We start from the raw sequence: 15,999 nt of genomic DNA on the forward strand, positions 1-15,999 counted from the left end.
TGGCTTTGAACACTAATCTGTAATTTACATATTCTCATTTCTAGCAAGATCCTTTCTTACAGATATTAAAAAAAACAGCTATACAAAACATTCCTATTAAAAAACTCCATCTCCTTAAAGATCAAATGTTTGAAAACATAGTATTTTATTTGAAGTAAAATACAAGATACATATGAACAGGGACAGATGAACAAGTAGAATGCACTATTAGGCAACTGACAAACAAATGCAAGGCAGAGCATTACAAGTAGAAGACAAAAGAGAAGTAAGCTGTTTTCTGGTGAGGTTACATTAAGAAAGGAGATGAAAACATCTAAAATAAGTTTTCTCCCAAAAATGTTGTTCCACTAACTTTCCTATGCATATTTAGATTATCATCTCAATATTTAGAATACTGGCAAAATCAGAATCTGTCTTCTGATGTTCAAATTTGCTTTAAATCAATTAAAGTGAAAAAGCACAACTTTATTTGAAAGGGTCCAGCACTCTGGCCATAAAGCATATTTATCTCATTATCTAATGAACACCCACTAGAAAAATGCTACTGACCACACTTTGCTGAACTATGACATGTCCAGTGTGAAGTAACATTACAGAATCAGCGTTTCTTTTTTGATCCTCCTACTCTCTCACTGATGGAATTCTTACATATAATGCTACTTCATAACTACATTAACTACACAAAAGTAACAACTGGAGTTTCCACCTTGAAGACATCAAAAACTCTAATGCATATATTTTTGGTCTTTTTCCCCCCCTTTTTTTAACAAAAATAAACTCCTTTTTTTTTGGTAGGGAATGTTCTCAGTTCTTCAACAAGGTCCTGTTTGCTATTTCTCAAGGAATGTCAATGGTTAACCATTAAAACATGACTGCAGAAACTAATACCTATAAACTGTAGGTTTACAAGGAAGTAAGGTAAGAGTTTCAGTGTGAAATTAATATTAATAAAGAGTTATTTTAAACACTAGAAGGAAAGAATATACCATTCAAAACAAAAATTATTGAAAAATAATACCAGCCTACATTTTCTTTCCATGACAACTTCTGATAGATCAGATGCTTTTTGGTATTTCAGTCCTCTGACTCATATCTAGGATTAAAAAGGAATAAATAGAAAAATTATTAAAACAGACTAGAAAATACTCCAAAGACATTTTGTCTCTAAAGAAACCAAAGCAATAAATTACACCCAAGAGTGACACATTTCTGTCAAGATTTGCTGTATGACTTAAGCCACAGACAAATTAATTTACATTTTAGACTATTTTCTCCTTTTAAAACTGGCCAGTTTACCAAATAGTAAAATGAAGGAATGACCTACCCACAAACCTAACCAATTGCCAAAGCACCTGGAACATCTCCCATCTGTATTTTTCTGTGTGTAGCACCTGAGGACTTACCTACCATAGCCATGAATACCCTGTGTGCTCTCCACACTAATTTCTCTCATTACTTGCTACATGGCAGCTGCCCTAACCACACCAAACATCCATTCAAAGGACTGGTTTGTTAAAAATCAAAGTATAGCCTGTTAGAAGTTCTTTTTAAGGGAAAATGTATTGACTGTTTTAGAGACAAAAAGGGAGCAGAACATGGATCCAGAACAAGGATCTTGTTGAGACAGACAGGGCAGCATCACTTACTTGGAAAGTCTTCTACGCAGATCCTTTATCTGCTCATTCTTCTTGGTGAGAATCTCTTTCATGTTGCGATAGGCAGCTGTTTGCTGAAATTTCTTCTCCAGTTCCTACATAATAACATCAACATATTATTTACATATTATGAAGACTAGGGAAAAAAGTATTTTTTAAAAAACACAACTTGCTTTTCCTCCTCAAGTTTGACAATACTAGTTTTCTGTAACTTAACTCAAATTTAGATAAAGTCAGCTGGTAGATTCAAAGGAGATTACTGGGGCAGCCATAGATACCCCAACTTCATTTTCTAACAAAATCAAGATAAAAGTCTTCAGAAGACTGGGAATACACTTTTCATTTAAAAATTTCTCTTGAGACAAATAGTCAATTTTTTAATATTCATCTAGTTATAACCATGCAGTCAGTTGTGGGTTTGCTATTTTAGGTTTCACGTGTTTTGCCACTGAAATAACAAAAATACAAGGGTAAAAGTGTGGCCTGGTAAACTCTGCATCCTGTAGCTTATGCTTGTTCAATCACTAATCAGTTAAAACGTGAGCAAGGAATGCACCTTCACATTACAATAAAATGCTAACCTTTTCAGCTGTGGATAGCTGATCCTGAACCTTCAGTAAGTCATGTTTTGTTGTCACCAAGTCCTCTTCCAAGAATTTTTGGTTTGCAGTAGTGTCATTCAAAGTCTTCTCAAACTGGGATTTCAGAGCTGCCACTTTATTCTCCAGTTCAGTGATATCCTGGTTTGCATTATTCTTCAAGAAGAAATATTTAAAATACGTCAAATTCAAGAGAAGAAATAGTTAAAAATTTTAGTGCCAAATTCCACACAAAGTAGGTACACCTTCACTTTTAAAAATTATGTACAAGTTACTCCTGTAAAGTCTAAATGAGAAGTGCTTCAACTACAAAAGAACTTAGAGCAGGATTTATAACTTAAAAACTTGTTAATAAAGGCTTTTTAAAGATGGCTGGAATGTCTTCTCAGCCAAGATGAGATTTTAAGTTCCTGTACTTTGCTGCTTTATGAATTTGCTCGAGCCAGAGGATGAATCATATTACAAGAAGTTGTTTACCACACAGAAACAGTAAATTACCATTTAAGATCTGAATGTCTACGCTGCAATGTTTTTTTGAAACATTTCCAAAGCTGTTAGTGCGGGACAGGTAGGAAAGGCTGAAAGTGTAAAGGCTCACACTCTCAGCCAGGTACCAACACTGCACCGTTCTCAGGTGTCTTACACAAAGAGGCTCCAAGTTGCAAAGCAACTTTCTTGTTCCTTATGAGAAGAATCAATTGAAACTTTTCTGAATATCAGTTCTGAGTCATAAAATGTTATGATCATGTAACTGTCCTATGGATTTTCATTTAAATAAAACCAAACACAAAACATTTTAGGTTTTAAACTCAAAAGTGTCGTGACTCAGGATGAGGCTGAACTAGAAGCACCTTAAAACAACAAAATCTAAAACCTAAGAAAGCCTTGCTCCTTTTTCTGTCTGGAACATAAGACTTGAGAACAGGATAGTAGTACCTGTACAGATGAAAAGCTTATTTTGAATTCTGAGACAGAGTCCAAGGCTGCAGTGTTGATAAGCACTACATCCATGTTTTACATTTTAATTGTTATTTACTAACCATGACATAAGTCATTTATGCAAAAATTCTAAATCTTCAAATTAAACTGAACTGACAAAGCAGTTACTCCCAGTTACTGTAACTCACACTTTCTATATGAAGCTATCTGTTAACTATTAATTAAAAAAAAAAACAATCTGATGAGTGATCCCTAAGAACTAGTTGTGGTTTGGCAGTCATTTATTTGCTCAAAGAGTTTGAAATCTACTGCTTTATGAACAACTGAGATAAAGTCACAGATTACAGAGGGCAAAATAGGGCATGAAAGCTGAAGATACACAGCAGCCCTGACACTGAGGCCAATTCATATTTAACCAGAAAAGCAGGATGAGATTTGGTTCCAATCTTTTAACACTACAAACAATATTATCCAGGATTTAATACACCCCTTTATATTTTAAACCTTTAATAATTTAAAGTTTAACAAAACAGAGAAAGAAAATATTTGCCATGACTGATTAATCAAGTTCCCTATTAAAAAATATTATTGAATACAATTTTGAAAGCTACTAAGTAAACTTTTAACATATAAAGAAAACCAAGTACATACCATAAACCAGGTAGAAAGCAAAATAAAAAGAAATCAGGATTAAAATGTGAAAATTAAAATAGAAATGTTTTATTATCTTGAACCTCGCTTCCTAATCTGTAAATATTGCAGGAATTTTAAAGTCAATTACTCAAAATAATGGGATTAAAGTCTTCTAATTTTGTTGAAAGCCTGAACTGAAACGTTTTAAATTTAAGACACAATTACATATGAACAAACTTTGGAGAATTTTAATTATTGACAAATAAATGTAGAAACTTAGAAGAATACTCAGGTGACCTGAAGAAAGTTACTTGTGTCAACATGACTTGAGGCTTCTTACATTTTTTTGCCAGCAGCACCTCACCATGCTGAAGTCCTCATTTACAAAACAGATTAAGAACCTCAAGTAATAAAAATAAACAATGAAACAGTTTTAACAGTATGCTGATATAGGGAAAACTACAAAAAAATCAAACAAGCAGCAAGTCTGGCTTGTTCCTGTCAACATCAAGTGACAAATGTGCGAAAGAATTAGTGTTTTATTGTTACTCTAAAAACCAGGTTAGGTATCTGTGGAAGGGGTTAACAGCAGGCTTGTTGCTAAAGGAGTGAGAAGAAGCTGAGAAGCAAGAAGAAGCTAATAAGGAGTTTTCTCCAAGGCTGTAACTAAGGAGACTAAGAGAAGTGAGGAGCTGAAAAAAGATAAGAAGAGAACTTTGTAGCTGGACGAAGTATTTTTAGAAAGTTAGCTGAAGTCACTGTAACTTTTTACTAATAGTGTTATGTTGATTTATTGTAGCTAATAGTTAGGACAGAAGAAGTATAAACAATTAGAAAGTATATAAAAGGTCAGCCATGTTCAATAATAAAGAGTTCCATCTGAGACTGCTTGTGGTCTCTGCTTTGTGTCGTGACCACCTTGACAACGACAGGTATCACTCTAAACATGAAGAGACAGACAGAGATTTGTGTCTGTTAATACAAGTATCAGCCCTGGGAATATGACTTCTGGAATACTACTTCCTGATAGTTCCTGAATACATGTCATAACATCAACTAATGTTATGGATTACCTGCTGACTGACAGACCAGCAGGAACAACACTAACTTAAACTCTTGTATTTGCCAGAACAGGAACACACCATACAGACCAACATTTTGGATGTGCTGGCAACAGTTGTGTTAAATGGGAGCAGAGGGATATAATTATATTTACCTTCTGATCTCCTTGGATCATCTGTAAATCCCTCAGTGACTTCTCCAGCTTGGACTTCTCATCTAGGGCAGCAGTAGCCTGCAATACATTGAAAATTTAAAACCTCGGAAATGTATTTTAACTGAAAACATAATAATAATAACCATGGGATTATTATTTAGATAATTTTAAGTATGTGACCAACATTAAGCATTCAAGATTACAGGCAACTTACCTGTGTTTCTATGGTCCTGAGTCTGGTCTTCAATTTTTCATTTTCTTCTTGGAGATGAGCAACTGTCTTTGGGTTAAAGAACAAGAAAATGTTTGTGAACACACCCTGGTGCCATTTTGGATTTTGCAAATATTTCAGGGAAGAAAATACACTTCATAACTTCAGAAAACAAAAGAGATCCTAAATGCTTATAAAAATGGCCTCCACAAGAAATCAATAATTCATTAATTTATTGTGGTTTTTTTGCCTCAGTGAGAAAGCAATTTAAGTCTCCAATTCTACTGTAACATATAGGGCTGTTCACTTAAACACATGCTTTACTGCATTGAGATTACTGAGATCAGTATCTTGTTAGTAACAAGATTCATGATTAAAAATTGCATGTTTAGGGATGCAAATCACATTGTTGCTTATAATTCATATTTTCAATCAACAGGTAAGGAAGAATTTATCTGCAGTTCCTTTTCAAAAGAGACAAATACCAGGTTACTGCATCTCCTGTTCTGTGTCACAGGAAATACCCATGTTTCATCAAAGTAAATTCACCACATGAACTTTGAATGATTTTGGGGGAAAAAAAGACAACAGATGTACATATTCAAGAAAAACTGTTATGAAATTATTTTTGGAAGAGAACTACATTAACCTATAAGCAAAACACGAGCCTGAGTTCTTTGAATGCTTTAATTATTGCAGTGAATAACAACAATTTGAGACAGACATTGTACTCAACACATCATTTGGGAATACAAGAGAGAAGACAGAAAATAAAACTCCTTGATAATTATCTTGATAATCAAAAACTTAAAAGGGTACTGTAAAAAGTGTGACATTTCAGAAAAGTGCAGATGAATGAAATTAGTACAATACCTAATAAAAACTATTGATAGTATTAAGTACAAGAAAGTGTTTCCTAATTCTGAAAATGTTTAGCAAGTTAGAAATCAAATGTTTTCAAAACCAGTAAAGTCCAAATTCTTTAAGTGCCAGTTTCTTCAGGAGGAATTTAACCAACTTACAAAACAAAAAAGAATGGATGTAATAAGATTGACTTGAGGTGATACAGAAAACATTCAATAACCTGGTCATTTCAGCCAGCTGCATATTTTAATTTACTTCTTTGTTGAAGCTCCAGCTAGCTGTATGGAACTAATTTACTATTTTACTCCATTAAAAGGAAAAATAAATTACTACAAAGAGCAAAATGTTTTTGCAAAAGAGGGGTTGATACTGCGATACATGTTAGAGATCATAAGTGCACAATAAATTTCTGATGCTTTACAATGTTTATTAATTTACTAGTATTTTACTTTACATTCTGGGATATATTACTGTGATGTCTGTATAGTGACAGACACATTATATAAATATTACTGTACAGTTATTCAGTTCATTTCAATAAGCAGAATGATCATTGACCACAACTGCCTGAACAGTCAAGCTCTTACCTTGTTTAGCAGCTCTGATCCACCTTCATTTAATGGAGCAAGTTTTGGTTTAATGGGATCTGCAGTGGACTAAAGAAATAACAAAGGTGAAAATATTAAATTATACATATTTTTAGGGGTAAGAAAAGTACTCTTTAGCCTGTAAAATAACTACTGATAGTCAATTCAGCCTTCTTTTGCAAAGCAAATGAACAACCTTTTATTTCAAATTCATTTTTTACTGCTTCCTTGGCTCCTAAATTATGGACTTCACTCTGAGCTTAAGTTAAACAAAGAGTGCACAGAGACATAAAAGTATTGCAAATATGGTTCTACAGAAGACTGACAATCCTGCAGCAACTAAAAGAAAAAAGGAGTAAGGGGAACATAATATTTGAGTGATTGTAAGAGTTAAAAGTATCTACAAAGCTCCAAATAATTTTCTCATTTAAGGTATTAAAAATAACATGTATTTTATATATATAAATACAATATAATATACATAAATACACCTTTAATAAGGTTTGGAGCCATATTCATGCAAGACAAACTAGAGTGATATCTCTACTGTGCAATCTTCTCAGCTCTTGGGTCCGTTTTGGCACAAGTGAATGTCCCAGTCTCAGCCCAGGTGCCAGGGGAAGGGAACCCAGGAGCAGAGGCTTCAACACATCCTGATCTGGCTGACCTTGGGATGAGGTGTGTGAGGCACACCCCAGAAGGGCAGAACAGGCACTCTGGAAACAGTCAAGGCACTTCAGACAGAGCCTTGGTGCCAAAATGCAAAATGTGACTTTTTGGAGAGTTTCAAAGACTGTTTTGAAAAAGAAAGGGTGGGGTTTTGGTTCTGGTTTTCTCCTAAGCACAGACAGTCAATACTAGGCATTTTAAACATCTGTCATGAGTCCACATGACATTTGATTAAAATAAAATTCTACCTTTTTGTTTGAAGAGGTATATTCTGATTTTTCAAACTCAGCAACCTGGTCCAATAATTCTCTTGAAAAAAAAATAAAGAGGCATTTATTTACCAAAGAAAAATATAAGGAGACATTTCTTTACTAAGAGCTACACTAAGAAACACATTTTAGCAGGCTGCTGCTATGCTTTTTCTTGCATGTAAAATTCTTGTCAGAAGTACAGGATGAAGCCTGACTCAAATACCATAAATGCAACAGATCATGTCATACAATGGTATGATACATGCATTACAATAGATTTAGCATCCTTAATTAAAATATAATCTAACCAGACAACAAAAGTTTTAATTGAGTCCAGTCACCAGCTCCTACATGATTAATTCAAGTAAGAATATTACTAATCAAACATCTTGCTCACAATTTTGAAATTATTTTGTATCTTGCTATTTTATAGATGGAAACATTGAAGCTAACCCATCACTGATTCAATAGTAAAAGAATAGGTTTCTATGGTTAGGAAAAGAATGCAAATAGTCAACACTTTGATGTTTTCTTATTGTTGCAAGTATAGTCCAACAGCTGTTACCGATTCTCCAAGTCAGAGACGTCTGTCTGTAACTTCAGGTACCATTTCTCAGCCTGTGAGAAGAGCTGTCTCAGAAGTAAAACGTTGGTGTAAGTTGTGTTTATGAGCTCTGACTCCACTTCGCTGTGTACAACACTCTGCAGCCCATCCAGCATGTCTATCACCTCGTCAACTGTGAAGGTCTCTTCAACAAGTCTAAACAGAGAGGTCAAGATGAGTCAGGTGTGATAAAGGTAACAATTCTGCCTTGTTATGAGATCTCACTACACAGGCACCACTCATATAATGCAATGTTTCCTAAAAACATCCACTGTCGGTCATTATTAGATGACCACAGCATTACTAATTGGTTATTTTATTTGAATTTTCTCTTTAAATCATTAAAATCACAAATATTAATTCAGCTACAGCCTTGTGTTGAATTTACATATCAGAAGCAAGATATGAAGCAATGTCATGCTGTCAATATCTCTGTTAATTCCTAAGAATTTGACAAGCTTGGGTTTAAAAACATTTGACTTGTAACTTCTGGAAAATACAAGAACATACAAACCTAAATGGAGAAAACTCGCCACATAAAGTATTCAAACCTGCCACTGCTGCTAGCATATTTTGCTTTATTCTTGCTCAGCACCACCCCACACAGCACCTGCTGTCCTTGAGGTCCTGGAAACAAGAATCCACTGTTTTGAGACACATGCCACGCTTGAAACGAGCGAAGCGCATGTAGCTGACCACTTCATTCTGGTGGTGCTCATTAACGCCCAGCTCTGCCTGTGGAGGAGGATACAAGCACAAATATAAGGAAAAATGAGCATAACTACTGTGAACACTTGCCTTCTGACTAGTTTCTGTGGCTGCTTTCACAGGGTTAGCATGCTAACTAGCATGGTGAAAAACAACCATATTTTAGTATATGGAGTCCCTATGCACCTCTCATAGGTGGGTGAGAAAGCTCCAGTACTTGGAAGGAAGGGCTCAAGTAACCTCCAAAAAGTCATACAAAATCAGAGAGACAGAGGCAATCAGAGAATCAGAACCAGAAGGACTGTACAGGAGACTAAGCTCTTGGATAAATATATCCTGGTATTGCATTACATATGCATAATGTAACTGAATGATGTATCTTTCATAGATGTACTAAAAGAAGCCCAGAGGAAAGTACGTTATGTTTGTTACTTTTTATGTAAACTCTTGAGACTTCTCACAGAACCACAGAATGTTTGTGTTGGAAGGGACCTTAAAGACTATCTAGTTCCAACTCCCTGCCACAGGCAGGGACACCTCCACTAGACCAGGTTACTCAGAGCTCCATCCAACCTGGCTTTGAACACTGCCAGGGATGGGGCATCCACAATTTCTCTGGGCAACCTGTTGCAGTGCCTCACCACCCTCACAATGAAATTTTTTTCCATATATCTAATCTAAACCTACTCTCTTTCAATTAGTGCCCATTATTCCCGGTCCTATTGCTGCAGTTTCTGATGAAGAGTCCCTCTCTGGCTTCCCTATAGCCCCCCTCCAGTTACTGGAAGGTTGCTATGAGGTCTCTCCACAACCTTCTCTTCTCCAGGCTGAACACCCCCAACTTGTCTATTTTCATAGGGGAAGTGCTCCAGTGCTCTTGCCAGCTTCATGTTCTTCCTCTGGACTTGCTCCAACACCTCCATGTCCTTCCTAAGCTGGAAACACCAGAACTGTATGCAGCACTCCAGATGGGGTCTCATGAGAGCAGAGGGGGGAATCACTTCCCTGCTGCCCGTGCTGGTTTTGATGAAGAACGAGATCTTAAGTGATAACCTGAATTTGTTTCTCAACAGCCCTAAACCAGGACACCCAGAAACAAATATTGCCAGGGCAAATTAAGAAGGAAGTAATTTTAGAGCTGGCAAGTGGCCTTTTTATGTGTGCCTCTATTTCAAAGGATTATTGGCATTGGCAACCACACCAGAACTACACAGCTCATGCAGGTAGCATGAGTGACAATGAGGCACAACAGGGCACGACTGGGAGTTTGTCACCACAGTCCCTGGAGAGCTGATGCAAAGGCAGGTCCATTTCATTTACTCCAATGTAGTTTGTTAGCTTGGCTGATGCTGGGGAGAGACAGCAATGTACTAACTCAGACAAAACAGTTCATCTGATCACCTTGTCCTTAGGGAAGCTCCAGTGACAATGCTATCCTGGGATACCTGGATGATCAATCAATACTTGTTGGGGTCTCTCGCTGGTCAGAGTGACCTTGAGAGAAGTTCAAAAGTCTCTTTTCTCAGCCCAGCACTTGAAGAAGGAGTCAGAGCTCTTCAGTTCTCGGTCTCAAGGTTGTTTATTGCATCTTATCTATAAAGTTTTTTCTCCTGGCCTGCTGAGGTCCACTCAGCAAGACAGTCCGAGGCATTCTGTCTGCCCCTAGGGCGGTGTTATGTCTTTATACTAAAAACTACATATACAATGTTTACAATAACTTTCCACCTATATTAGACAGTGAGCTTCTACTCTAAACCAATCTGTAAGTGCCAACATCACAGCAGAAGACAGAGGTCAAAAAGAAAGGCTGGACATGCCCAGACCTCTTCATCTTGCCCCTCTGAATCTCCATTCTAAAACTTCAAAATCTACTTTTTCACCCCATGATAAATTCACTATCATTCTATTTAACTGTTGCAGCTTGCAGATCTTCATCTAAGGTTGGTAACTTGCTCCACAGGTCATAATCAAAACCACAGGCATCTTGGGCTCTGTGCCAAGGTCTCTGAGCCCCCTGGCAGGGGTCTTGGCTGCTCAGGACAGCCAGAGGGATGTCCTGGGTTCTGACAAATACTCTGGAAACTCAATGCAGCCGAGGAAGCAGCACTAAACCAGCTCTTACAATGTGGCTGCAAGACCGATGTTGCCCACCAAATCCCACATATTGCAGATGAAGGGTCATATGGAAAACTAAATTAATGTCGTCTTTGCTGTTGCTGGAGGGTTTTTTTAGTTGAAAGCTTCTATACATTACAGACAGAAAGGAAATTATACTAGTAAATAAACACATAAGCACAGGCCACTCGTGATCAGCCACTCTGATACGCAGATAAGCCACCTGGCCACCGGATCCCGCAAAAACCCCAAGCCCTGGGAGACTCCACATGGATGGCAGGGATGCCCGGGAGGGCAGGTGGCGGCCGCAGCTGCCCCGAGCGGCTCCCGCATGATGACAGGCCGCACCCCTGCCCCTGCTGCGGGCCAGCCTCCCGGGGCGGAGAGCCTCGGTGCCAGGATACCGGGATGAAGCGGGAATGAAGCGGGAATGCCAGGCGGGCCCCCTCCCGCTACTCACCATGGTGGCCGCTCCGCCGGCGCTCGGACGGCTGCGGGCCCAGCGTTGCCATGGAGACTGAAGCCTCGCGAGCGCCCGTGGCGCGCTCCGATTGGCGGTGGCGCGCCCACGTGACCCGCGCGCCGCCGAGCCAGCTAAAGCAGCTGTTTTTTTATTTTATTTTATTTTTCAACTTTACCTTTGTGTTTCCTACGTGCTCAGGTGCAGTTTGGAAAACTGTACTGTGTAGCAGTGAGCTGCTGAAGCGGTAGGGGCACTTAGGCGCGATGGGAAATATCCCACGTTTATTTACACCACCTAAGATTTTTTTTTTCCCAAAGGCTTTTTCACTAAACACGGATTTTTGCAAAGCATTAGCATGTCAGCAGGACAGCTCAGAACCATAGAATGGTTTGGGTTGACAGGGACCTTAAAGATCATCTAGTTCCACCCCCGTGGCATGGGCAGGGACACATTTCACTAGACCGGGTTACTCAAAGCCCCATCCAGCTTTGAACACTTCCAGAACTGGGACATAACAAGTCTCTCTTCCACAATTTCTCTAGGCAGCCCGTTCCAGTGCCTCATCACCTTCACAGAGAAGAATATTTTCCTAAAAACTAATCTAAACCTACTCTCTTCCAGTTTGAACTTGTTCTCCCTTGTCCTGTCGCTACAAGAACTTGTAGGCTCCCTTCAGGAGCTCCCTCCCTTTCCAGTGGAAAGCCATAACTAGGGCACCCCAAAGCCTTCTCCAGGCTGAGTAACCCAAATTCTCTCAGCCTTTCCTCAAAGGAGAGGTGCCCCATCCCTCCGATCATCTTAGTGGTCCTCCTCTGAACTCACTCCAACAGGTCCATGTCCTTCCTGTGCTGGAGTACCCCAGGTGGGGTAACTGTCACCAGAGTCTTTCACCTGGATCACCCAAAAAGTTTATAAAATGCAGAAAAACAACCTGGCATCCATCAGCTGAGTGTATGGAAAAAGTCTAACCCGTTGAGGTGGCCAGCTGTATTGAACCCTGATTGCACCTAAGGAGAGGACAAAAGTAATGTTTTGACAGAGCTTGGAATTTTCCAGTGCAAATAAAAGGTGCAACTAAACACTGAAATTATGGATTTTGTCCATTAATTGTCCTCAAGGCCTGCAGAAGGAGACCAGATCTGTCACAGCAGAGATGCAGTATTAATGAGCCACAGACAGAGGAAATGTTGATCATTGAATCAGTCCCATTACAAACAGGAAGAAGGGATGTAATGGCCTCCTCCCATAACACCAGAGGACACTTCAAAAGCTGGTATCACCTTCCATATCTGGACAAGTGGTGAAAGCAGAGCACTGGAATGACACAGCTAAATGATGAACAGACCAGGAAGCAGCAAGCTGGGAAAAGGCTGTTTGGAAAACACACAGGCAGAGGGCTGCTGCACTTGGGCAGCTGCTCCATCCAGGCACTTTCTGAAACAGAGTAGCCCCAAGGGAAAACTGCCCTTCTTCCAAAGTTTGAAAGGGAAAAATGGGATCCATTGCAATTTCCAGTCCTCAACGTTGTATTTGTCTTACTGACTACAGCCTGCAGTGCATTTTCATTAACTAATGGCCCTAAAAGCAGCAGTGAGCAATTTAGGATTAATGGGCCATTTTGAGTAGGCAGCTCTATTGGTGGAAAATCTAACTTAATTTTTATTTACTTCAGATACAATCAGGAACAAGTGACAAAATTCCATCAAAATCGTTTGGATCAACTCTTGAGACAGATAAAGTCTGACTCCTTCCAAATCTCTTTCAGTAAACACAAGGCACAGGTGGTGTCTACATTCAAGACAGGAGACTCAGGACATATTTAGAGGAGGCCCTGGAGCATGCCCTCAGGGAAGGGCATCCTGGTCTGTCCTCATAACTGAGAACAACATCCATGTGGCAACCAAGGGAGTGCACAAAGACAGACCATATGCACAAAGGCTGTTCCTGAGCATAAGCAGCTCTACAGTACTTGAAACAGGCCTAAAATACCTGTCAGGAGCTGTGCTATGCCGTGTGAGCTTGCACCTCTCTGTCCTCTGCTCCACCACATGGTACACACTGGCAGCATCACTTCTTCAGCTTCCTCAGCAAGCTGTGCAGAAAAAGGTGTTACCAACACACATTGCCACCAGTGATGTTGACTGGCAACTTTTATGGGGATTTTATATAGCCCATCTAAGAGACAGTGTTGGCATCTTGTTGGGCCAAAGCACGTTCAGCCGTGGGTTTCTCTCATTCCTCTTCTTCAGCTGTTCCTTGCTACAGAGCTTAGAATGACTGGGCATGAATGGAATGACTGGATGTTCAAGAAGGCTTGAGCTGTAGTAACAGCCTCAGCTTCTGCTGATCTGGGTTCATCTGCCTTGATGATACCATTGCTCTGTTCTGCAAAGATCCCTTCACCTGGAAGTGCTTACCTTGGCTGCTTCTGCACACTCATTAGCAAAGAGACCCCAGTGAAATGAAGCACAAAAGAACAGAAGTGCATGTTTTCAGGTACCAGCCACAAAGAGAGCAACCCCTGAATGGCCAAGGTGTAACAAGAGAACAGCACAAAACAGTGAACAGAGGAACCTCCCTTTCACTGATACCTTTGCCCCTACACTTCTGCCAATGCAGGGACCAAGGGCAAATTAGATGCTGGGAAAAGATAAAACTAATAACAGGTGCCAAAAAGTTGTCACACAGGATCAGACCAAAAAGCATTTTGTTTCCTTTTCTGGCTGTGGCAATAACCAGGAGTAAGAAAAGGAACAGAACGAGATACATGTGTATCCTGGGCAGTTTGAGCCTTCACTACCATTTACCCTCCCCACTGAGTGGACCAGCAACTTTCTGAGCTGCCAGCCAAGCCCAAACTGTAGTGGCTGATCATCATTCTGGAATCTGTCTGCTTTCAATTTCTCTAGCCCACCTTCAAAGATATTTGTTGTCTGTCTTGACAACCACTGTGGGAATGTACCATATGCTCATTATTTCTTTTTGTTTAAGCCTTCAATCCGTTCCTGTCAGTGTTATCTGGCTTTAGCTGTCTCCTGCACTCTGCTATGTCAGTCTTCAAAAGGAGATAACAGACCATCCATGTCACACCTGCAGTGTGCATTAGGTTGTGATAAGGGTTTTTGTGCTTGCTGTTGCCAACCTCCAGAGCTTCCACAAAGGACACCAGGGCAGAAATGGGGTTCTGAGGAAAACAGCACAGAATTACAAACAAAATTATCACCTTTCATGGCTTGTATTTGGAGGGGGAGCATTTGGATCAGGAGCCCCAAAGAGCAGTGTCTACTTCACAAATAATTAACAGCTGCACCTGGGTCTCAAGCTTGTCTGCTCCCCTCACAACCCACCGGGACAGATCTCGGCTTTACTACTCACAACCAATATTTTCTAAGGAAACAATTCTGACCAGTTATCTTCTTCAAACATGGCTCATCCGACCTGAAGAAGCAGGAGTTAGAGGTCTGCAAGCCCTACCAGCCAAAGTGAGCGGGGACCCCGGGGCAGTGAAAATGTCAACAGTGGCCAGGACAAGAGATTGTCTTGTCCTGTGTGGGGAGAACAGTCAGGATTTGAGAGCAATGTTTCTGCCATCCAAATCTAAGCCTCTTTAAAGTTGCAGGAGAAGACACATTGCCTTTTTTTCTGCAAACTTCCCTAACAATCCAAGCTCCCCTCTTTTGCTTGCATGCTTGAGAGTCCTATCAATCTCATGAGAATGAGACCATCATTCCCACAGGATCAAATACAGTATTTTCCACGGAGAAGCCTGTTTGGAACACTACCTCCTACATCATGGTGCCCTAATGCAACTAAATGTACAATTCAAATTACATTTGGTCTTGTTGATGGCAAAAAAAAAAGATTATTTTAACTTTCTAGGGGAATTACTGCATTCATTTTGGATAAGAGCTTCAAAGAAAACATACTGCCAACGTGAAGTGAGCTTGCCATTCAGAAGAAATTAGATACAAACCTCAGATCCATGCCAGGATTTCATCTATGCTTTTCTTCAACAGAAAGCAAAGGACATTTATTTTTTATTCACATGCTTGTCTCCACAAATTCAGAGCTTTGTTCTTTGGGAAGCTGGGCTATACTAAACAAATAGAGGGGAGCCATAAGTTGCCATGGGCACTGCTTAGCTCTGGTGTTACTTGCAGACACAAACTATTGTATTGCCCAGGGAAAGGTTATCCATCTCTAGAAGTCTCACCGCACATCAACTGAGAACTCTGCCTTATTGCTGTGACTGGAATGAGTAACAAATTACTATTACTATGGAAATGATATTATAGCTGGTGGTTTTTTAGCAAATGATCTGAGTAACAGAAGAACTGTAGGGCTGAGTTTTCATTGCTACCTGTTAGCTGTGCATGGAGAAAGAAAATTCCCTTAGGAAAATTCTGAGACTTTTCTGAGAGCTGTTTCATAGTAGCTCTCACTTGCCTTTCTTTCTCATAAATGCACACAGTGTGAACTGTGAAA

The 15,999-nt window shown here is 39.6% G+C and overlaps 1 protein-coding gene across 2 annotated transcripts; it reads right to left on the reverse strand.

The window, feature by feature from the left end:
• Positions 1–126: 126 nt before the first annotated feature.
• On the reverse strand, positions 127–11,616 carry LZTFL1 (leucine zipper transcription factor like 1). Of its 2 annotated transcripts, none has more exons than XM_077178262.1 (10): positions 11,512–11,616; positions 8,839–8,963; positions 8,190–8,384; positions 7,622–7,682; positions 6,705–6,773; positions 5,257–5,322; positions 5,043–5,120; positions 2,237–2,395; positions 1,647–1,750; positions 127–1,093 (listed from the first exon to the last, which is right to left on the reverse strand). In XM_077178262.1, the coding sequence occupies exons 1-10, from the start codon at positions 11,512–11,514 to the stop codon at positions 1,075–1,077; spliced, it is 879 nt and encodes a 292-aa protein (XP_077034377.1). In that variant the 5' UTR covers positions 11,515–11,616; the 3' UTR covers positions 127–1,074. The 2 variants fall into 2 exon arrangements, with proteins under 2 accessions (XP_077034377.1, XP_054491656.1); XM_054635681.2 differs by having other exon boundaries at positions 2,237–2,410.
• Between the last annotated feature and the right edge of the window lie 4,383 nt (positions 11,617–15,999).

Source organism: Agelaius phoeniceus, chromosome 1 (assembly GCF_051311805.1).
Source record: "Agelaius phoeniceus isolate bAgePho1 chromosome 1, bAgePho1.hap1, whole genome shotgun sequence".
Taxonomy (NCBI): Eukaryota; Metazoa; Chordata; class Aves; order Passeriformes; family Icteridae; genus Agelaius; species Agelaius phoeniceus.

What these genes read in the sequence shown, in the direction of transcription:
- LZTFL1 (XM_054635681.2), bottom strand. An exon ending in TCAGGACCATAGAAACACAG is followed by an intron (nt 5,121 to 5,256) that starts GTAAGTTGCCTG and finishes AATGTATTGCAG; the next exon opens with GCTACTGCTGCCCTAGATGA. An exon ending in AGCTATCCACAGCTGAAAAG is followed by an intron (nt 1,751 to 2,236) that starts GTTAGCATTTTA and finishes GTTATTATGTAG; the next exon opens with GAACTGGAGAAGAAATTTCA.